This window comes from Cimex lectularius, unplaced genomic scaffold (assembly GCF_000648675.2).
Source record: "Cimex lectularius strain Harlan isolate CLEC.00 unplaced genomic scaffold, Clec_2.1 scaffold150, whole genome shotgun sequence".
Classification (NCBI taxonomy): domain Eukaryota; kingdom Metazoa; phylum Arthropoda; class Insecta; order Hemiptera; family Cimicidae; genus Cimex; species Cimex lectularius.
The window spans coordinates 481,472-505,405 of NW_019392717.1; the positions used below are offsets into that span (position 1 = coordinate 481,472).

The 23,934-nt window shown below is 31.1% G+C and overlaps 1 protein-coding gene across 8 annotated transcripts; it reads left to right on the plus strand.

Annotated features, from left to right (window-relative positions):
• Window positions 1-1,504: 1,504 nt before the first annotated feature.
• Window positions 1,505-23,242, plus strand: LOC106664468 (ABC transporter G family member 23-like). 8 transcript variants are annotated; one of them, XM_014390210.2, is made up of 18 exons: window positions 15,327-15,390; window positions 15,445-15,512; window positions 19,539-19,650; window positions 19,733-19,858; window positions 19,929-20,061; window positions 20,121-20,275; window positions 20,360-20,467; window positions 20,539-20,632; window positions 20,709-20,837; window positions 20,908-21,038; window positions 21,109-21,325; window positions 21,403-21,580; window positions 21,705-21,820; window positions 21,877-21,947; window positions 22,015-22,103; window positions 22,324-22,500; window positions 22,574-22,660; window positions 22,725-22,988. In XM_014390210.2, exons 4-18 carry the CDS (start codon window positions 19,755-19,757, stop codon window positions 22,949-22,951), a joined length of 2,016 nt encoding a protein of 671 aa, XP_014245696.1. In that variant the 5' UTR covers window positions 15,327-15,390; window positions 15,445-15,512; window positions 19,539-19,650; window positions 19,733-19,754; the 3' UTR covers window positions 22,952-22,988. The 8 variants fall into 8 exon arrangements, with proteins under 8 accessions (XP_014245662.1, XP_014245717.1, XP_014245687.1 ...); XM_014390192.2 differs by lacking the exon at window positions 19,539-19,650; XM_024226568.1 differs by lacking the exon at window positions 15,327-15,390 and having other exon boundaries at window positions 15,397-15,512.
• Window positions 23,243-23,934: the final 692 nt, after the last annotated feature.

Below are 23,934 nucleotides of genomic sequence, written 5' to 3' on the forward strand. Positions count from 1 at the left end.
AAAAGTGGCCATTTTGCTTATTATTTCTTGTCTCGAGTAACCCTAAATTCAGCGAAGTTAATTAACCCGTTTCCATATTTGATAGACCTTGTCCAATATATCGCCCGGCTGCAGCCATCTGTCCCCTTGCAGTGCCATATGTTCGATCAGCTGTATTCTCTCACCCTCGAACATTAGACAGCACGAAACGACGAAAATTTAGGTCGCAGTGCAAGAAAGGTAGACTAAAAGAAAGAAAAGACTTTTTCTTTTTCAGTTGGGAAGGATGCAATTGTCCTTTCCTTCGCTGTTTTGGATCTGTCTTCTTCCCATTTCTTCTATCATCATCTAATATCGCCTTGTTTGTTTATTCATCAGCCTTTTGATTCCCACCATGTCCTGCGTGAGCTTTTATCCACAAGAAGCCAAATGTATGATTGGTATATTGATATGTCTCTTATAACGGAACCGGCCTATTGCCATCCCTTTAGCCTGTATACAACGAAGTCTCAACCAAATCTTCCATCCCTTTTGCTTTCATCTGTGTATATTGGGCGGTATTTAAGCCGTTTGTAAGCCGAGTTGATTTTAAAGAGAATAGGGAACAAAAATAAAATTATCCTAAGGAAGAACTGTTCTACTTACTGTCTTTGTGGGGAAAAGTGCATAGATTTTGCTGATAATGATAAACGGAGTTTTCTGCCAACTATAAACCGTAAATTTACACTAGTAAGGAGCATTTAATTAAAAAATATTACTATTAACATTTTGTTAAATCAACACCGGATCACCTACTGGGTCCGCTCACACTCGCAGGTATGTCACTCAAATAGGTTTTGGCTTTGCGCCTTCTTCACTGAGGAACTGTTTGTTTTGTTGTCCGTGGAGGCCACCATCAACTATAAACATTTTGCTATCGTCAATTTAAAAAAAAAGTACACCTGCCTTTCTATAATTGTAATAGTTTTTGGATGTTATAATTTTTGCTATCATACGTTTTTTTATTATCTCACTTTTGTTTCTTCAAGTTTTTAAGTTCTTTTTATGCTAATTGTAAGTTTTTAAGACGATTGAAGATGGTTAAGTAAAAGCAGGAAACCTTTTTTGGAAAAATAAATATAAATTGGTAAAAGTCGGCTTCTTTTGTGGTTTCGACCCGAAGAATTTCGCCTCATCACATACAAAATTCAGTATTATTTCTACTAAAGGATTTTTATTTTAAATTAGTCTTTTCAAAATTTACCTCCTTCCTACCTACACCTAAAAGTTGAATAACCCCTTGCTAAGTGCGTTAGCAGATTAACTGAAATTTACTTAAAAAATCCAGCCCAGCGCCAACATTTAAAAAAAGGAAAGTTTTTGAAGCGTTATAAGAGAGGACAAAGAAATCTTTACTTCGGACATCAAACACGAGATGTTGTAACTTGTTTTAAATCATTCTTGTCCGTGTCTCAAGGAGGGACACATTCATTCCACCGGCTGGAAAGGAAATGCTTCCTTCGGAAGCAACCTTGCTTGCTCCACTCCCTCCAGAAGTCACGATGCTCCCTTCCTTCATCGACCACGCTTCTTAACTCTTAAGCCAGTTGATTTCTGCCTCGTGTCGGCCCAACATCGTCACGCACATTGGAAACTACAACATCTTGCGGACTAAACACCAACCTCGTATGGCTTTATACTGCCCGCAGGTATGCTAAAACTATAGTTTCACCTCCGTTATACAATCTCATGCCGGCTATCCACAACCTGTTCCATTCATCTTTGAACTTTCCAAGAAGTCACTTCGTCTGAAGACCATTAGTCGGACCGATTTCATAACAAAGCTGTTATCCCGCTTCTGAAAAAGATCCGTTTAAAATTGGGTGAATTTGAAAATTATCCGATGTACGCTAGTGCTGTCAAAAATCCCCTGGTGTGCCATTCCACTTGGCGCCTTCACGTCTGCCAAAATTAACCTACATATAAATAGTACTGCGATTTTAATTAAATTGTCACATACTTCTTACTAATTACAACATTTATCAACACCGAAAAAAATTTACATCAAAATCATAAAGGTCATAACACTACTACTTCACTACCGCAACGACAAAACCGCTTGCAGAAGTAAAGCAATATTATGCTAGTATGCAGTATTATGCTGGTGATTGTTTCGTTCAAATAATAAGTTTAAAACCTCATCTCTGTACACATATTTCATAGTATATAACAAACACCTTTTTTTTTTTTTTTTCTCCCCTGTGAATCGTTTAGAGGGTGGATTTCGAATTGAGGGCGGATTTTTCTTATTTAAAGCTATGCCAAAATCCCAGACCAATTTTGTTTTACATACTTCCGTTTTTTTTTTTTTTTTTTTTTAAATATTTTGAGTAAATCTTCAACGGGGAGGTGTGCTTGCCTTGCTAATTGACTGGCGCTTCAAGTATCAACTTTTACTGCGGCTTGCTAATTACTTTTATACATCGGAAACGAAGAGAAACTAATTATTATATAAGGGCACGACCGGTCATTTGAGTACCTCAGTTTCTAGCGGATTTTTATACACTAAACAAAAAACCTAAATTGCTATTGACCTTAGATCATTTTTTCAAGTAAACTATTTTGGTGGGTCTTATCTAGTTTTTTACATATTAGAAAAATATTAACGTTTACAATAAAAAAAATACTAATATGAATGTAAGATATGGCAAAACCTATGAGATATTTCCTTTTTGAAAGGGTAAATAATATTTTTTTAAAATGCACAAATAAGACCCTATTTTGGTTGTTCATACCGTAATTCGTGGCACAAGGTGTCACGCGAAACAAAACATTGTGTCTTTCAGCTCCTTAAAATTGTATGTCATCATGCATGTGTAATTCGTGAAACATGAACTTGCCTCATTAAAAAACAAAAACAAGAGTACACTTCTTTCTATGACATACGGAGTAACAAATAACAAGTTTTTGCTTTTAAAACATCGAAAGATTGCGAATATACTTTACAATATAAACTTTATATACTGTATACAAAAGCCCAAATTACCACAGATAGGAAGAGAGCCGAAAACAAAATATATTTCGAAATATTACATTATTCATGAAGGATGCAAGGGGAATGAAACGTTCATGAAAAATCCATCCCGAACGGAACTTTTGTTGCTAAATATTGTTAGATAATCGGTTTAAAACCTTCGAAAATATAAAAAAATCGGTGATCTACGCGTAATATTTAAAATCCGAGTATCAATTCGCCAATGGTTTCCTAATCCTTATTACTTACGTGAAATTCCTCTTGTAACCGCACGAAAAATTAAAATCCAATGACCACGATAACAAATGTTTTCAATCAAAATGTCAACAGTAATATAAAAATCCTTAATCCAATTCAAATTGATTTGAATTCTATTATAACCTCAATCAAAACTATTCAAAACAGTAATCACAGTACACAACAGCAATTCCAAGTAAATTACAATAAAATTAATTAATAATTATAATTAAAATAAAAATAAAGAATCGCCATTACAATATTTTAAAATGTGCCAGAATGACAAATTACGACAGTGTCAAAAAGTAAAATAAAAAGAACGTTTTCTGTAAAACGCATTAATTCACGAACATTTTTCCGTAGAATAAGTAATTAATTGCTAATTGTCTGTAGATTTATACAACTGTAGTACACTCACATTAATTGCTCTAAAATATAATCTAATAATATTTCGCCATTTTCATTTTTGGTGAGCTTTTGAACTATACCGGTTTCAAGGCAAACATCTCCTCGCATTCTGATTTCGCATCATCTTTAATGTTGTATATGCGCTAGCAGGGCTATAACTAACCAAGAACCTGTTTGCTTCTATTTTGCATTTTGCTTGTGTCGAACGAGAACGATGTATAAAATTGTTTTGTTGTTTTATTTCTGATGATCAAAGCGGATCGATTTAATACATTTAAAAGTTTGGCTGGATCATTGGATTGGCCATATGACAAGTCAATGGTATAAGAACATAGAGATTCATTTTGTTTTCGCTATATTAAGCGATTTACTTACTTAATTACATTTCTGTCCCACAAAACGTGGGAATTTCATTCTTTGGCTTGGGTTTTACCAAACAATTTATTCTCAAATCAGGTATTTATAGTTTTTTAGATGACACCCAACTTTGAAGACTGGAAAATGTTAATTTGCTCTATCGATTAATTCAGTAATCATTAATTCATGACCAACTGAAAAAACAGCATTTATACGATGCAATATAATGTTGCTGAAAAGCAAGAAACACGATTTTTTTTTTTTTTTGTTGGACATATAGCGATTTTTTAATAACGAATGAAACACAGACAGTTAAGGTTCATAGTTGACTGAAATATTAAAAATAATCAATTATTTCCACAAAAATTGTCAAATAAACAATAAATGACTAAGAATTTAGTAATATTTTTATACGGAAAAAGACAACTTCGGTGGTAGAGGTCAGATACAAGCAAGGTCTGACCCAAGTAGGTGATCCTCATCAGAAATCATAAGCTCAATTCTGTGTGTGTGTGTGCATGTTGTGTTGAACATATATAAATCAATTTTTATAAATCAAAGTAAAGAGGATATTTTCAACATGAAATTTTGAGTCGTTTTATACATAATGACCGTTTATTACTTGTATTCATGAACTTTAAATCATTTTGATATTTGTTATGGATTATAAAAAATCTTTTAAAAAATTATCCTCAGTGCCAGCATGCAATTAACAAACCTGCACGGCACATATTGAAACTTTTGCGTTGGTCCTCGAGCCGTTTCAAATATTCATATCCTCCAATCAGATCAATGTCGAGAAATTTGATCGATTCTTTTGACTAAAATAGGGCGTACTGGCATACACAAAGTCCAGAATTTCTTCAAAATGTTATAAAAGATATTCACGCGAGAACAATTCGTTATAAAACCCTGCGTAGAAACATTGATAGAAGAAAATGTAAATTCCAGACAGTTTGATCATCACATTATGATAACGACTTTACTGAGTATTCTGTTGAAACTGCTGTGATTACCCTTTCCGAAATGCCAAAGGACGCAATATGTCCGTGTGGTCAGTCCAGTACTGACGAGTTCAATTTTCAACAATTTTCTTTCTGTAATAAATTCGATTTTAATTTTTTCTTGAAATTTATAATTTAGCCGGTGTGCCTTTTGATCCATCTTTTTCTTCATCAGCTTTATGCCACAGGTATAAAAACCATTTTAAAAATATTGTTGGTTAGTTACCTATCATCCTGGTCTACATATCCTCGTTGAATTTTGTTCGTTCAGACGCGTTTCGACATTTTGCCATCTTCAGTGTTTAGGTGAAGTTCACAAGTATCACTCAAACACTGAATATGGAGAAATGCTGAAACGCATCTGAACCATTAAAAAACAGCGAGGTTAGACAGAGCAGGATGATAGGGTACCTATCAAACAATAGGTTATCTGTAGGATGATGTTCCTGACCACAGGAAGAAATCTCACCATTTTAAAAATAGTTTAAACAATAGTTAAATTAGGAAAGAAACACATCCTATTGGCAAATTTTCATGGTTTAAACACGGGAGACCGATGGAAAATTAATGATTGCACGTCGTTCCCAACATCATATATAAAGGGAAATATTTTGCTTGAAATAAATCGTAACGATTTGACGCGGTAACAACCGATATTTGAACCATTTTCAAGCTGACCTTATGAAACAGGAAGACGTCAAATCTTTTTACGCCCGGTCCTTGGACGAACCGGAAAAAACGTGATTAAGTCCCTGACTTTATTAATAGTTTATTAAAATGTGACTGCACTGTTGGAGATGTAGTACAAATCATAATGACAATACTAGATTACTAATTTTTGCCGACATTTCCTTACAACAGTTATTATCAATAGGATTATCTGAAATCACTAAATATCAAAACGGATAAGTTTCATCATCATTAAAAAAAAATTGCCTTATTAAATAATTTTTTAATTCAATTCTTCCATTAAAAATTTATCCGTTTAATGAATAATATATAATAAACAATCCAAGCGAATAATTTAAAATATAATAAAATAATCACTCCCACATCGATTTCATCTCTATTTTATTCAATTAACACAAAATTTGTTACTGCCTTAATGAAAATCTTGAAATCTTTCCGACTGGATAAACGCCAAAATCAATTGTTCTTGTGCAATTAGCAACGTTTTTTCGTTTGTTATTATCTGGTCCCTTAAATAACAATTAACTCTAGCTATAATCAACTCGTTAACAGACTGGAAAATATCAGTACAATATTTTCTGTTTGTTTTTATTTATTTAATCGTCCCGCCTTTCGACAATCATGTTCAACCACGTCTTATAAATTTATTATTTCCTGTTAGAAAGTCGATCTGTTTCTGTACGACGATGGCTCTGGCTAGATTTTTTAATTTACTTTAAAACGTAATGAGACCAGTCTTTATTTTCAAGTTTGACGTTGTTCGAAGAAGATACGAAAAATATGAAGTATAAGTACGTAAGTACACACAAACGAACACACAATTTTATTTTACTGTTTTTTCTTCTTTTTCTGGCTGTTTTATTTCATTAAATATTATTAGAAATATTTTAAATAATATTTGCTAAGAAAAGATAATCTTATTTTATATATTACCAACCCCAAGGTTCATATCTTCTCTATTGATAGGTTGAAAAATTCCAAGATCTCCGTGGTTGAAAAACTTATATTCAATTTATGTTTTCAATTACTTTTATTTCAATATATGTTTCTATTACAGTTTTAAAACAATTTTGACGACCCTCAACAAATAAATGGGGTGGAAAAGTAATATATATGTATCATTGGCATAGTCCAGGTGTAAATACTTTTATTTAAAAAATTGGAAATTACTGATGGGTGTGCCTTCAGATTGAGAATTATCCCATGAGTGTTCTCTACGTTTAGTTTCTGATGATGGGCCAGGAGCCCGAACGTCCATGTAATTTACTAAATGGAATAAAAGTTTTCAACCACGGAGATCTTGGAATTTTTCAACCTATCAATAGAAAAGATAAACAAAACTGACAAATTGGCTGGGAAGGGGCTTCTATGAGCTTGGAAAGGCTTTCCGAACAAATAAATAAGCTAATGTAAAAAGCGCTGTGAAGTTCAATAAAGCATGAATCCCAAATAACATAATTTCATTGCATTTTGTACTTTGTACACATATGATATGTTCAAAGTTTATTTGCATGCATTTTTTACCTGTGTTAAGATGATCCTTGAAAGCAGACCAATTTCATGTGTCATAAAAATTGAATAAATGGAATCTGAATAAACATAAATTTTCAAGAATTAGTTTTGAAAAAAATTAACAGTGAACAAACCAACAGTTTAAAACAAGACACTTGATGCAATAAATTCACACAGATATTTTTTACTTTAACTCTTTTAACTATAAGTTTATAAACTGTGTTTCCAGTTTTGATCAGTACATATTCAATAAAAAGTATTATTTTTCATTTAAAAAACGGTGGTTGAATGAAACTCGCGATGTTTTCTCCTCTCCATGGAAAAACTGATACATATGTAACCTAATCCGCCCCAAACCCTAACCCTAACCCTAATGATTATTTGGAGATCATGAGATGCGGTCTGGACTAAAAAGCACACATTCCTAACCATAATCTTAACCTAACATAACTTAAATCACCCTTGTCCTTAACTTTAACCCAACCTAACCCATTCCTATCCCTAACTCTAAACTATCTTAACTCATCCTTAATCAAACTTCGTGCGCACTTTACGGTAACGCAAAATATATTTAGCCCGAAAACATATCCATGTTAAAAATACTGACCAATTTATTTTGAACGAGTGATTTTAATGTTTAACCAAACCACAATTCGCAGCTATTCGTCTCTGAAAATAATTATGTTCTGTGTATATACATGCTAATTGTAAAAGTGTGGAATAATAATAATATCTGACGTTTAGTCATACGGTTATATTTTTCTAATGATAGATGTTGCGTTTAAATTTAAACATTTTCCCGTCTCCGTTTTCTACAGCATTTATTAGCGAGATTCTCTTTCTTGACTGACATTTCATCATGCGAAAATGTTTCAAAGAATTGCAATATGAAATTATTTAAAATTGTTATTAAGACGTGATAAAAATTGATGTGGATTTTCCGACAGATAATACGATTTAATGTAATTCGAATTTGAAAATTGACCGACCCTGACATCCAGAAATCGTGTTTTGGCGTGAGACAGATCAGACAGAGAGAGCCAAACTCGAATTCCAGAAGCTTTCACTTCCACCTAGGGAAAAGTATAAATTATAAAGATCGGCCTAAAAATTGTCCACTGATATTTTTGGTTATTTTTCGTTTTAAATTTAATTTGAAATAGTACAAGTGTATGTGTACTCTTCTTTCAAAAGCCAAAGCTAACATAAGTTAAACTGGTAACTGTAAAATACAGATACGTAAGAGCTAGTTACTCGAAATCACATTTTCTAAATTTATGCAGTTCATTAATCGATACCAATATATTACGAAAAATATAACTTTTTTTATCGTGATAGAATAAAACAGAATTTTGAAAATTTATACATTTTGGTTAACATTTTTTGGGGGGAAATTAAATGTTGTTAAATAGTCTTGACGTCATGATAAACTGGAAAACAGTACATGATACGGGTTCTGTGGGACTAACAATAAGATTTCAACTATCCCACAATATAAATCAGTTTGCTATGACAGGAATATAATATAATAATAATTGCTTGATAATAGCATGTTTAATAAAATAATGCGATATGTGATCAAAATATTTGATAAAGAAGACTATGGCATAAATTATGAGGTTTTTAGGAAAACAAAGCTCACCTTTGAATCAATTTCTTTAGATGAATGTTGAAAGATTAGAGCGCTTCGTTCGAATGTCCTAAAATTTCGCAATTATTAATAAATATTGTCTGATTTGCGTACTACGCTATCTATAACTGACATGGTTTGTTCTAGGATGATTTTGAGTTGTTTAAAAACCTGAATAGGATGTCCCTTTATTCCTAAATTTCCTAAAGAATTATTTCACACCCCACCGAGGGTTATTGGGTCAGGATGAAGGTTGTGCAAAGGGTTGTATAATCAAGGCGGAAGGTTGAGAGTGAAAGTTACCGACCAGTCAATGGGAGCCTCCAACTTGCAATAATTTCATCTGGTAAAATTTTTTTTTCTGAAGAGAACAGAAAGGAAATTTCTATAACGGCTTGATTGATTGGAAGCGGATTGTTCAGTTACCAAATAAATTGTGAAAATTAAATTAGATTAACTAACCCGTATAATCAAAGATGTTGTAAACAAAAAGTTCTCTCAGGAGATCTGAAAGTTCGGTTAATCTAATCCCTTCCGGATTTTTGTGACGTACAGCACCAAATATTCTAAGGAAGAGCATACTGCAAGCCATCAAAACTTCGTTATTTATCAATGAAGAATGAATGTGCTTACTATCGAGAAGTACGAAATGCAAAATAGTCATGAAAGCTAGTAAGAAAAACACCCAACCAAATAAGGCGTCGTTTATTGACTAGTGATTTTATTGACTATGTATTATGTAGGATGATAAGTGATGATTACGTCCAAGTAATTTTATTCAATTTTTTTAAATCTAAGGTGTATTTTGTTCATGAAAGAAACAGGTTTTTCAACGTAACTAAAATTCCTTTATGTAATGATTTTAAAAGTATTTTGTTCAAGATAAAAGATGTAAGATTTGGTCACATGGTCACTACATCCGACCAATCTCCTTAACACTTTTGCTGTTCCGGTTTTACTATGACGCATGCCATGACCCTCACTTTCCTCCGACTGAACCGGCCTTCAGTTTCAAAATTCAAAGTATCGTACTTGAAGTTTTATGGACTTAACTTCAGCCGCATTGGTTACATTCTCGGCGGAGAACAAAACACTTAAGGTACGGGAAGTATTTTACTATGGAAATTATCATTTAAATAGTTTAGCGAACGTCCTCCGGTCTCGTCGCCTCTTTGCTGAAAAAAGTGTTTGACAAAGTCTGTACGACTTTGGAAGGACACTTCGGAATAGTAAAGAAAACGTCCTTGCTCTCAAAGAACGTTATTCAAATTTAAAACGACCTTCTAACACGATAACATAAAAATAAATACACTACATTGTTTTTGTTGTGTCTTTACCTTGATCATGAAATTATATATTTTGTTAAAGATTATATATATGTATTTATATATACAATACTTCATAGAATAATATACAATAATACAAATACAAGTGTTACATACAACACTACTCAAAAGAAAAAGAAAAATTGCGAAAATAGGAAGGACATTATTTATTAAACAACGTATTATTCAATCCTTAACTGGATTCTTACATTATTTTTCTTCATAAATAAAGAACGTTAAAAAGCTATAAATGGAATAATCCAATTTAAAAAAAATTAGATTTAGACCCCTCTTTTGACCAAAAACTACAGTTATGTGTCGCCACTGTTTTTATTTTAAAAAAATACAATCAGTGTTTTTCAAACATTAAAATAGCAGAAATATCAGTAGAAAATTAGATTTTCTAGTCTGTTTTTCATTGGAACTGTAAAAATATGAAAATAGTTGATCTGTGATTCCTTTTTCCGTTGTGTTAGGACAGAATATATCTCGGAGAAATTTCTTTATCCTGTTTTACATTCGATATGCACAAAACATTTCAAGAATAATAATAATTATTAATAATTTGCAGTTTGACCGTTTATTTGCCATATGTCTCTCGATCTATCGCACTACAACAGAGAACAGGCGTCGCATAAAATTAAAAAATTCTGTTACGTAGCCGCTCTATGAATATTAAACATGTCTCGGTAGTTCCTTATTGTAAAGAATCGTAATTGTAAATTAGTTTTTATACTAAAGACGCGGTCATTAACGGCTGAAAGGAAATTTAACATTTTCAAAATGAAAGTCCGTCATTTCCAAGTTGATTTAGGGCCAATGACAAACTTACAAACCATGAATCCGTTTTACAAGATGGGCACTTTCATGGGGGTCGCCCCTGTCTAGGTCAATCGTTGCTTCCCTCGTAATGTCACATTAACACGGTCATTTCTCATTAACATTATTTAAACGCCGTAAAAAAGTACCACTAGATTTGTAGTATAGTATTATTATAAAAACTCTTTATTTTTATAGCAGGAAATCAATTCAGTGATTTTAAGAATTTCTAATAAAAAATTATTAAATGTTATCCTTCTTATCTATAAAAAATGGTAATCCTACTTTTACAAAAGTTAGCAAGTTAAGTTAAAAGTAAACAAAATATTTCATTTTGAATAATCCATTCAGGACGATCTGCGCTTCCCCAAGTGAGGCACTGAGACAGTATATTGCGCTCATCCCTCTATCCGCAAATGATACTGAGCTCATACCTCTCTCTACAAGATACTGGGACCGTGATATCGCTCTCATCCCTATCTCTACACAGGTACTAAAAGCATGATAACGAGCTCATAACTATCTCTACCATGGTACTGAGAACTTGATCGCTCTACTCTCTTCAATTTTTAATCAAGTTCATAGAAGCAGCTCAGGGCCTCACTGGTGCGCACAAATGTGCGATATTACGTTTGTTTCTGCTTAAATTACCTGCTTTAAATCAATTTAAAAGATAAACTTCTTAATTATCCTTTGTCAATTATATACATTTGTCCATACTAAAAATGTGTAGTACAAATATTAATGAGAAATAGAATTTTGACCAAAAAATATTTCCCTTCATATTAAAACGTCTGAATACCCAAAATTGCAGACGATGTAGCAGCCTTAGTCCGGCTAGAACTTAAAATGACGAATTGAACTCATAGTATGAAACACCTACTGGTCGGCAGGTCCCTCCTAAGTCCTAACACTTGCAACTAAAAGACTGCTCTATCATTTCGACCCATCTGCAGATGGGACTAAAATCTCAAAACAGAACATTAATGTTAACTTACGTGCCATAGTTTATACGCAATCTTTTCATCAAATCGCAGTCTTTTTTTGACCTCAAAATGCCTATTAACATGTTAATCAATACAGCCGATCGCTATGTACGACACCCTCATGAGGCAAGCAGCCAGTACCTCCTCCACCCAAAACCAGAAGGCTTAAAATAAAATGCCCACAAGAGAACTCACTGGAGAACTAATTCTAAAAGGAGAAGCAGCCATGAATGAACTGCTAGTTTAAAGATGTTTATATAATTCATAATATAATTCTAGTCAGGGGCAACATTGTGTTTCCTAACACAAATACCGAATTAATTAAGTTATTATTAAATACTTAAATTACTCATCGTCATTGTACGAGCGTACATTTTGTACATTTTCATAAATAAAAAAGTTTTCATTATTAAATAAATTATTTGCTATCAAAATTTTTATTGTTTGCTCTTTCAAACTTTAAGTTTTGACCATCAAATTTCATAATTTCGATTTTTTTAAATTATTTGCATACTGTCTATTTGTAGCTATTTCATTTTTAAGTCACGTTTATACCGAATTTGATAAAACATTTATAAAAATGGTGTATAGTAAAAACACCATTTTCCAAAAATAAACGTGATAAACCTTAACAGGTGTCTCCAATGAGGTTCAATGTCGTCGACAAATTCTTTGGCTTGTTTTTGTGGATTTCTTTTGGATAAGTTTAAGTTTGGATCATTTTAAGCGGACCACAACAGCCTCAGACCACCGGCGCGTCCTTGCCGGCCGAGAAATCTGTTCTTGCTTGACTTGTCAAGTCCACTATTGACAAATGGTAGAAAATGACTCAAGAAAATGAATGCCCCGGTACGAAGGACGATACTCTTTAATTGCCGTACCGCCAAACCTATCATTAAAAAAGGAATATACAATTTTGTACAAAAAAAATTATAAACAATACTAGTCGGAAAATGTACGTAAGGATTAATAAATTGTCCTCAATCCTGCGTTGTTACTATAATAAACAAATAGTTCTGTACGGTTGTTGTAGTTCTTTTTATATCAATATTTGAATTTTTAAATCTATTTTTATAATAGATCGTTCAATTTAGAAAATATATCCCTCTTTTCACACAAATCGCGGGCAGAAGCAATCTTGGAGGTTGTTGAACTTAAGCTGAACCGTGGAAGACTGCATTCTTACTACTTTTACCACGACTCAGTGTGATTCTATATTAATAAACCATTTTAAGAGAATTTAAATGCATTACTCGATTTATGTATTAAGTAAAAAGTACTGATAATAAATCAATTAAAATTGATTTCATTCTCCTTAAGGGCTGACAAAACCAACTTTATCCATAAGGGGAAAAACGTTCCACAATTATGCACCTTTCTCAAAAACAATTTGTCATTATAATTTTATGTTCGTGTCTGTGAAAGAACGTGATTTTCCTAATGAAAGTAGTTTTACTATGAAACGAATTTAAAATTTAGAAAACCTATTGTTGATTTTTTGGAACTTCAACCATTTCCCCCTATTATTTTTTTATTTTTACGTTTCTTTAGCGATAAACTATGCTAAAACATGTAATTAATGATTCTAAAAATTCATCATCAAAATAGGTTGATAATATTCTAATTTTATACGTGAAAACGTGATTTTTCAGGAAAGGTAAAAAACTAAAAAAGTTTTAATTCGCTAACCGGGTAATTTAGGTTCTGAAGATTTCAAAAAATAATAAATAAAAATGGCAGGCATTCTAAACTAAGAAGGCAGCGAAAAGTACGAAAGTAAAAGTACCAATGCCAAAAGAAAGTTGGGGGATAAGTATGAGAAAGCATAGTGGACATTGGAGGGTTCTAAAAAAACGCACAAATAAATAATAAATAAAGCAAATTGGTTTAATTTTTGTAATATCTTTATGAAATTCAAAAAAATTTCGAAGAGAATATATATTTGAAGAGAATAGCAAACAGAATATGAAATTGACCAAAATGCGTCTTATGAACCAAAATAATACTTCTTCCAGTGCGTTTTTTTTTTACCATTATAATACCATTAATGCAAAAAAAAACCTGAATAATTTTTTAAGTATTTTTTTACATTTTGTCTGCCTTAAATTTATTTTATTAAATTGTCCGTCATATGCAAAATGACAAACTGAAAATGAGGAAACAATACAATTTACTCGTTGGACATAAACAATCCAAGAACTTAGCAAATTTTGAAGGAAAGAAACAACGATATGTATCAAAGGAAACAGGAAAAAACTTTGAATTTTGTCAGCATTCTTAACAGGACACGGCAGACTGAATGGGCATCTGAAGAAGGCTGGAATGCACACATCATGTGCAGATTCTGCAAAGAAGCAGAGGAGATACCAACATACCTAACAAACTGTGGTGCCACATTTGCCTGCAGGAGGAAGTGTTTTGGGAACTTAAGACAAGTTTCTCAATAAACTAGAATTCACCTGTGTGCTATAAGTATAGAACGGAAAACACAATAGCTCTCAGGTGCAGTATATTCACATCCCAAACATTACATGGGTAACCTACTAATCTTAGGTAAAAAGAGATATTAATTTGAAAAACTATTATTTTACAGTAATAACATATTTATCTTTGATCCGCTGCCATGATATACATATTTTTTCACCCATTTTATTTATTTTATAACAGCACTGTAATTATTTGACATCAACTACATTTTGAATTAACATCAGTGCTATAGGCACCCTAGAGGAAATATCCAATTTTAGGGCTACATGCCTCAAATTTATTAAATTATGAACATAAAACGAAGACTTTGGGAATTATTTGACATTTAAATGAACTTTGGATTTGTGCCTATTGCATTTTTAAATTCACTGTATTATCAGGTTTGAGAGTTCAGTTGCTTGAAGAGCCATTGTTTTATTTTTTTTATTTTATTTTTTTCAATTTTTCTTAAAATTGAAATAATTGTATTTGTCTATTTTATATTCCTTGAATACATCCTTTAATTATTTATTACATAACATGCATAACTCTTTAATATTTATAAACCAATTTTACATTAATTTATAATTGCTTATAATGATTGTCGGTTTTTCTAAATTACAAAAAAATTAACGAATAGAATATCAAAAAGGATCTTAACTCTAAATTTACTCAACTTTACTGAGGCATGTCAGGACCCAATAATAGCCAATATTCTGCAAATCACTGCATAATTTAGGATACAGCTTGAAGACTAATGGGGCCTGAATTGAACAAAGTTTGAAGCACAAAGTTGCTGCATTATGAGTATTGCCATATACATGTCATACCGTGATAAACAATTTGCCGTGTTGTTATTTAGACACCCTTTGGACCTCAGGTTAAAAACAGACTAGACCATTTTGAACAAAGCCTTGTCTGGGTAAGACGACCTATGCTCGTCAATTAATGGATTATTGGCCCTGTGAGTATAATCTTGAATAAAAATTCCTGTCAATCTCTTCATGTTACATGTTAGATTTTAGATCTCAAATTAGGAAATTCTCTGTAGTTTAAAGCAAGATTTTGAATTTGGATTTTTTTAAGGTAATATTTTCTTTTGTTTTGTTTATTACTCTTAGTAAAACAGTATATTCTTTCATATATTTATTAAAACAAATACTTATAAAAATAAAATTTAAAATTCGTTGATTTTTATAAATTCAACAGTTTTATTTCTTTAAAGTATAACCTGGTCATAAATACAATTTTTTTATTGTTTATGTCACTCCAAAGAATGCGAATTACAACTTTTCTTAAAATATTCTCCTTGCAACTTCTAGCAGGCAAAATGAAATGAAAAGAAATCATGGAATAGATAATAAAATAAAGGATAAGTCAATGTATACTATGATATACTTAAACAAAAGATTTAAGTAAGAATTGCTACTAAATAATTTGTCATAGGCAAAGAATTTTTGCAACAAATTATTAATAATATTTGATGAATATTAATTTGAATTAATAATCTGTTTGACTTTGAAATATTCTTTACTCATATTTTTTTAAATAAATTATGAAATTATTACGTATAGAAAATTGTAATCTGATGGTTTCCAACTTTCCTGGTCTACCTACCTTTGATACAGTAATTGATATTGATGATTTCAGCCTTATTTTTCTTAACCAAGACAAATCAGTTTAAATAGCAAGTAAATGTAAATTAATTTTTATAACTGTTTGAACATAAGATTTTTAAGTGATCATAATCAATCCATTCACTTAGAAAAGAACTGTCTTGTGCTAAACACTTTACAGCCTGAAAGTTCTTTTCGTGTGGTAATTGTGGTGATAAAGCAGATGCCACAAATGGTAAACATAATTAAGGTCATTACTGTTGCTGTTGATTGTTGTTAATGTCATACAAAACTTTTTGTTTTGTAATTGGCGTAATAATACAAGAGGGGGATTAAAGTGGGGATCGATTGTTTTTGCTGATTTGCCGAAGAAGTGTTTGTCCTTTTAGCGCATTTGCATTTCTAGCGCTGAAAGAATCCATTGGATCAAATCCCGTCTCTTCTGATTTGACAGAGGTAATTAGGCAATTTTGATTTACATGTCACCCTTTATAAGTGGGTGTTTATTTTGTTTTAAAATGTATGGCTATTTTCAATGCCTTTAATTATATCAAGTTTTTTGCTAAATGTCAATACAAAGGTCAACACGAAAGTTATTCAAGGTAATTTCCTTTGGTTGTTCATAATTACGAAAAAAAATTTCAAATGTAAATTTTATTTAAAGACCATTTTTTTCAAGTTCCATTTCCTTCCTTATCACACACCCAAATGAAGAAATTAATTATTTAAAAATATATATATTTTTAAGTCAATCAAAAATCAAAGCTAGTGCATACAATAGTACAAGGGTGTTCAAACAACAGAACAAGGGTGAATAGATTTTAGATTATCCATTTTCAGTTTTAATCTAAGTTCTTTTTTCTTTTTTTCAATGGTTCGAAATAGCAGCATATTATCACTTTTATTCAAAATGGTTTTTTGGCATTATAAAACCCCAAAGATTATGATACGTCCTCGTCTGTTGTGAACCCTCATAAAAGAAAAAGCTTGTATAAAGACTGAATTTGCATAAATTAAAATCTCTTCACCATTGATTCTAGGTTTGGAAGTGTCATGTCATTTGATTTTTAATTGTCTCTTTTAATTTAATTATTTAATTTCTTCATTATTCATTATTTATGTCCTTTACCTTAAGAGCATCATGTCAACGCTTAAACTGTTGCTGCCACTGACACCCCTTCAACGTTCTTGTCCCAAGGTCAATATGGCCCACTTCTTTACTAAGCTACCTTTTTCAAGGGTATTTAAACAAATTTTTTCTCTAAATTTTCTATTTGTTGTTGAAAGAATTATATTCCCTATTCCCACACACAAAAATTAACACATACTCAATAAGCAGCTTGAATCACCTCAGATCATCTTGGTCCTTCTGGTCTCCTAGTGTCCACTTTGATGTGTAATGATTGTCCAAAGAATTGCTGTTTTGTTCTTTGCTTTGCTAATCATAATTATAAATCATGAAATTTTTGTAAGATATTTATTTTTTCAATTTTCTACTGAGATTAGTACTATTTTGTTTTTAAAAACTTGTACAGTGATGTACTTTTATGTTTAACTATAAAATGTTTGTCCATAAATGTCATAGATAGAATGTTACAGCAAGTTAATATTTTTTATTAGACGGAAATAGTAAAATATTTTATAAACCTGGAATTTTGCGAGGACACTCTAATTTAGAGTACAATAGATCTATTTGCCTTGCAATTAAATAATTATCTTAAGTGCATTAATGACTATGTAATGAATGTAAACTGTGGTAAACAGTGAATAATTACAGGTCTGATAAAGACCACCTGAACCATATAATTCTTTGCTAAAATTTTTTTTTAAATTATCCAATTTTTTACAAAAATTTGTACAAAAATTCTGGAATTATTTTTCTTATCATTTCAGACATATTGTGAACAACATTTCAATATTTCATACCGAATATTGTCAATTAAAAGAGGCACTAATTCGAATGTAATTAAGAATGCTTAGTTGTCCTTTTTAGATAAAATTGCATGATAATTACAGTCAAAACCTCAATAACACATCATCAATAGTATGTAAAAGGAACTCTTATATAAATGATTCACAGTACGAATAAAATTGCAAATCTTTTAGAAATCCATAAAAGTTAAACATTACATGATTATAATATAATTATTTCATTATTAGAATAAATGAAAATTTTTACTTGATGTGGAACAAGTAATAACTCCAAATTAATATTTATTTGTAACTTTTTTATATTTAAATGTGCATTTTTTAAATATATATTACACAAATTACAACAGTAGAAGTCATATTAAACCCCCAGGGGGCCTGAATTTGAACCCAGTGCCTTTACCTTACAGTGATGAGAGGTAGGTCAACACCTGGACAGCTGCGGCCACCATCGTCCTTATAATTTTATTCTTGCTTACATTTTGGTTTATTTAAATTTGGATCATTTGTTCGTTGTTCAACTTTATTTCTTCATTCCTTACTTCTTTTCATCTACCGATAGAGAAATGCATTGTTCATTAACACTCTCAACACGACACGCAAGAATGGCACAATTACACAGAAGGCAAAGATGATCTCAATAAAGATCAAAACGTTGGCACGATAAAAAAAAATGTTTTTCTGAAACATACATCACACCAGACCGCATCTCACGATTTCTGAATAATTATTGTTCATTAATTTTATGAAACCAGATACAATTCCTCTATTAAAATAATATAAAAAAATTGTAAAATATCTGATAAAGTTTGAGGATCCCCACCTTAATTCATTAATATTTTTGATACTGATTTTTTTTTTTATTGCGGAAACTTTATTAACCAGTAAATCGATATGATAGAAAGTATATACATATGTGTACAGCCAAATAAAATACTTGTTTCACCATACAGCATGGTAATAAAATGCCCGGAAGATACTGATATATTTTTCATTAAGACAGAACATTAAAAACCTTTAAACTGCCTTCAACCCAGAAAGAAGCTGTCATAATAATGTTCTAATTTTTTATTATGTAACATGTTCGAATGTTGCAAATTGTATTCTCAACATATTTCAAGAATGCAGTCATAAGTTTTACAAAGCACTTTATCAAATAAAACAGAATGTTTTTCTTTTATCAATTACAACTCTGGCAAAATGTTCAATTCATTGACTTCTAGTAGTAATAATAACAGTAATCACCGAATCACAGTATTCATTCAACAAACTTGCCAGTCTAATTGCAGTTTGAGTTGTAAGATGATAAATGAAATTATTGAATAACTTTTAGGATAAACAAGTTTTGCAGCTTGAACTTAAGAAAGATTTCTTTCTTTGAGGATTTTTTTAAAAGCAAAACTGTCTATTGTGTAATAAGCAAGTCGTATCCTCAGAAGGTCCAATCACCAAGAACGATATAACAAACTTTCTGCAGAGTGAGCAATTTTATTTTGAATTATCGAAATATTGTGCCATAGACATACAAATTTGATATAGGAATAAAAGAGCACAAAACATTTTTCAGTTTTCTTGTGCAACTTCAAGGCTTGCCCAAAGGAAACAAACATTTATGATGAGTCATGTAAACAGTTATTTCTCAATAGACAATTATTTAGACAACTTACCCTCTTTTTTACGTATAAAACTGGTGTTAATTTACAATTGGATTAGATAATTTTTATATAATAAAAACCCTATTTATAAATAATTATATTTTAGACATGAAGTTGGACTGTAGAAGATGATGGTAGAAAATGCGATTTCAGTCCGAGGGGCGTACAAAAGGTACAGCCCCAAGGCTGTTGTACTTCAGGGGCTGAACATGTCAGTCCAGCAAGGAAGTGTGTAAGTATTTAAGTAACATTATTTTATTGGTAATTTTAATGTGTATTCACATGACACTATTTTGTTTTAGGTACGGTTTTTTAGGACCGAGCGGTTGTGGAAAGACAACACTTCTCAGTTGTATTGTTGGCAGGAGTAGGCTAGACGATGGAATTATAGAGATTAATGTAAAAAGCAGATCAAATATAGGATATATGCCTCAAGTAATGGTCTATTGTAATAAATGTTACAAGAATGTATAATCAAATTTTAATCGATCCAGGAACTGGCATTGCATAAAGAACTTAGCATAGCAGAAACAATATCCTATCAGGCATGTGTACATGGAATTACCTGGAATGATTTAAAGAAAAGGAAAGAAGAACTGTATACATTTTTAAACTTGCCTAAGGAAGAATCAATCGTAGGAAGGCTCAGGTATGTTTAAACGACATAGTTAATTTTCTCTTAAATGATTTTCTGTATTATTTCTTTTTCACCATCTATAAATATTTGTTTCAGTGGAGGACAACAAAGGCGTGTTTCTCTTTGTGTAGCACTTTTACATAATCCTCCAATACTAATTTTAGATGAGCCAACGTGTGGTGTTGACCCTCTTTTAAGCCAAGCGTAATTTTTTTTCTTCAAAATCTTAATTCAACTATTGAAATAATTAATGAAATAAAATCTTTAAATTTCAGTATATGGCAGTATTTGTTGCATATGTCTTCTGTCTATAAGAAAACTATTATAATAACAACTCATTATATTGAAGAAGCTAAACAGGCCCACCGAGTATGTTTTAAGTTTGTAAATTTGTAAAATTTAAAATTCTTTATTGTCAATATGCTTAAATCTTTAACTTTTGCAGATAGGTTTAATGAGAGGAGGTATAATCTTAGATGAACATGAGCCAAATCAACTTATGTTGAAACACAACTGTGATACTTTAGAGCAAACATTTTTATTGCTTAGTACAAAACAAGAAGATGAAAATATGGTACCTATTATATCAGATTAAACAATTGATCAAACATGATTTTTAAAATATTTTCTCCTTCTGTCATTAGAGAAAACCAAAACAATATCCTAAACCACATAAAAAACCACCCCTGCCCATAAAGAGTAGAAACACTGTATCATTTCAGCACGTCAATTCTCACATAATTAAAAGTATATATTGGCTTAGGAGAAATACAATGTAAGTTCTATTTATTTATTAAATGTACAAGTTGGATATGAAGTATACATTAAAGAAATATATTTTTTAGGATTTTGGCATTTCTGCTTCTGCTTCCTATTGTTCAGTGTGTACTATTTGATTATACAGTAGGGAGGGATCCTATTGGTATAAAAATGGGTGTAGTGAATGATGAATTCTCAGGATCCATTTCAGATTGTTTTTTACAAAATGATAATGCTTGTACTCCTGGACTGCCCTTGTCTTGTTCATATTTAAAAGTTTTAAAATTAAAAAACTTGGAATTGGTTGGTTACATGGCATGATAAAATCTCAACATGGAAACAAACAAGTTGTACAACAATTTTTTTTCAATTTTTTGTAGGTTAGTTATCCAAATAATGAAACCGCAAGGGAAGGTGTGAAAACGAATAACGTTTGGGGCTTTTTACACTTTTCAAAAAATTATTCCGAAGCTCTTAGGGAACGAATTGCTTATAATTTGGGAACGAATGATGAGAGTGCGGAAAACAGTGAAGTCAATATCTGGATGGATATGTCAAGTAAATATTTTATTTATGTTCTTTGCAAAATCACAGGATATTTTTATTCTGTTTAGAAAAATTGAAAAATCTCAGATCTTCAGTTTTGGTTTTATTCGTCAACATTAATAAATACTTCTTGTAGATCAATACATTGGGAATTTAGTCAGAAGGGATTTATATTTTGGATTTTTGGAATTCATGGAAAAAATATTCATTGACTGTGATTGGCCAGAAGAAGCTGCAAGAGTGCCAATCCATGTAATTACAAATATTTTAAATATCAATGTTCAAAATTTAATTCTTCATCTTTATAGTATGAACCAGCAGTCTATGGTGACCTGAAACCGAGCTTTGCGGATTTTGCAATTCCTGCAATACTACAATTGTATGTCAACTTCTAAATAACTAAATCAAAATCAATCAAAATCACTTAATTTAAAATTTTATTTCAGATTTGAATTCTACTTACCGATGATGTTTACAGTTGGAGCAATTTTAATGGAGAAAAGAGAAGGAATACTAGAAAGAAGTTTAATATCAGGTATGTGTGGTGATTAATGACCATTAATTGATAATTATTCAGAAATCATGAGATGCGGTCTGGTGTGATGTAGGTTTCAGAAAATACCTACAATAAAGAAAATGTTTTTCTGACACCTACATCACACCAGAACGTATCTCACGATTTCTGAATAAATATCAGGTATTTTTAACCAGCTCCAAACTTGTAAGATTGTATTTCTAATAAAAATATGTTTTAGGGATGTCTCTTCCAGAAATAATGATCGGTCATGCAATAGTGCAGTTTGCCGTTCTCGCAATACAGACTCTATTCATGATGATTGTCTTATTTGTTATATTTGACAATACAATTAAAGGAAGTCTTTCTTTAGCCCTTGCTCTTCTCTTCCTTGTTGGGTTAAGTGGAATGTGTTATGGTAAATTTTTATAAGTGATAGTATAAGTTTCATTTAGCTCCTAATTTATACCTGTATAAAAAATGTTTAAAAGGATTTTTGGTGTCTGCAATTTGTGATTCTGATCAAATGGCCACGTACATGGGACTGGGAAGTTTTTTCCCACTTTCTATGTTGAGCGGTAAGACTTCACAGTTAAAAATAAGAGCATACGTAAAGACAACTATATTTTACATATTTTCCAGGTATGATTTGGCCTTATGAGGGAATGCATTATTTCCTGAGATCAGTAGGATTATTCCTGCCATTGACACTTACAACAGATGCGTTTCGAGCAATATCGACCAGAGCGTGGACAATTTCTCATCCAGTAGTTTATGCCGGTTTTATTTCTTCTCTTGGTTGGATAGTGTTTTTTTGTATAGCCACATATGTTGTTGTTTTGTTTAAAGGTGGCATTAGATCAAAATAATAAAACAATGAGTTTAAATTGTATGATTTATATCACAGCATGACATTTGAATTTATATTTTGTAAAAAAAATACTGATGAGTACCTTTAAATAAAATAATTTTTTTTAAATATCGATAAACAACTTAGTTAATTCACATGTTTATTACCTTTTTTTAATATTCTAACAGTAGGCTATTTTATTGAGGGATAATCTTGTTGTATTAAAATTTATACAAACTACAGTAATGAGTAAAGTGAAATGCATTGAATACTGTTGATCATAATGAATAATGTGAATAAAAAAGTAATCTATGAAATGTAAATAGTGTAAATAGACATACTTTCTAAAGAAAGACTGTATATAATTATTTATATAAGCATAAATTAATATTATATGGTTAATTTTATTGTATTAATACTTTTAAAACACTTATGTACCAAACAAGTAACTTTAAAAAAAACAAGCAACAGTAATAAGTGAAGTTCATCCACAGTCTGTCTAGTCCGTTTTATAAATGTAAACTATTAGTAAGAAACCAATAGTTTTAATCAAATCAGGTACAATGGAATAACTTATAAGTATTAATAATACTCTATTTTATATTTATTTATAATTTTGCTCAAATTTGAAAAGGCACATGTGCCTTATTCTATAATGTAGTAAGTAAGGATTAATTTGTAGTATTTACACTTGATTAGTATTGTTTAGTATTTTGACAAAAATGTGACATGATTTTTTTTGTTGTAAATCTGTTCTCTTTAAAATCAAATAAATCATTTTAAGAAATGTATCTAGTTTATTACTTTGCAAACCATGACAGCATATATTTATATGTACATCTCAGTCAAGTTGCAGTTGCACAATTCTGCACCCACATAATGCAAAAAACTGGAAAATGGTAGTTTCTAGTAAAATTTTATGGGGTTTGAGAATTTTTGTTTTTATTATTATCGATGAGCCTGAAAAAGTTCAACAAAATTTTCTAGCTGCTTCAAATTCAC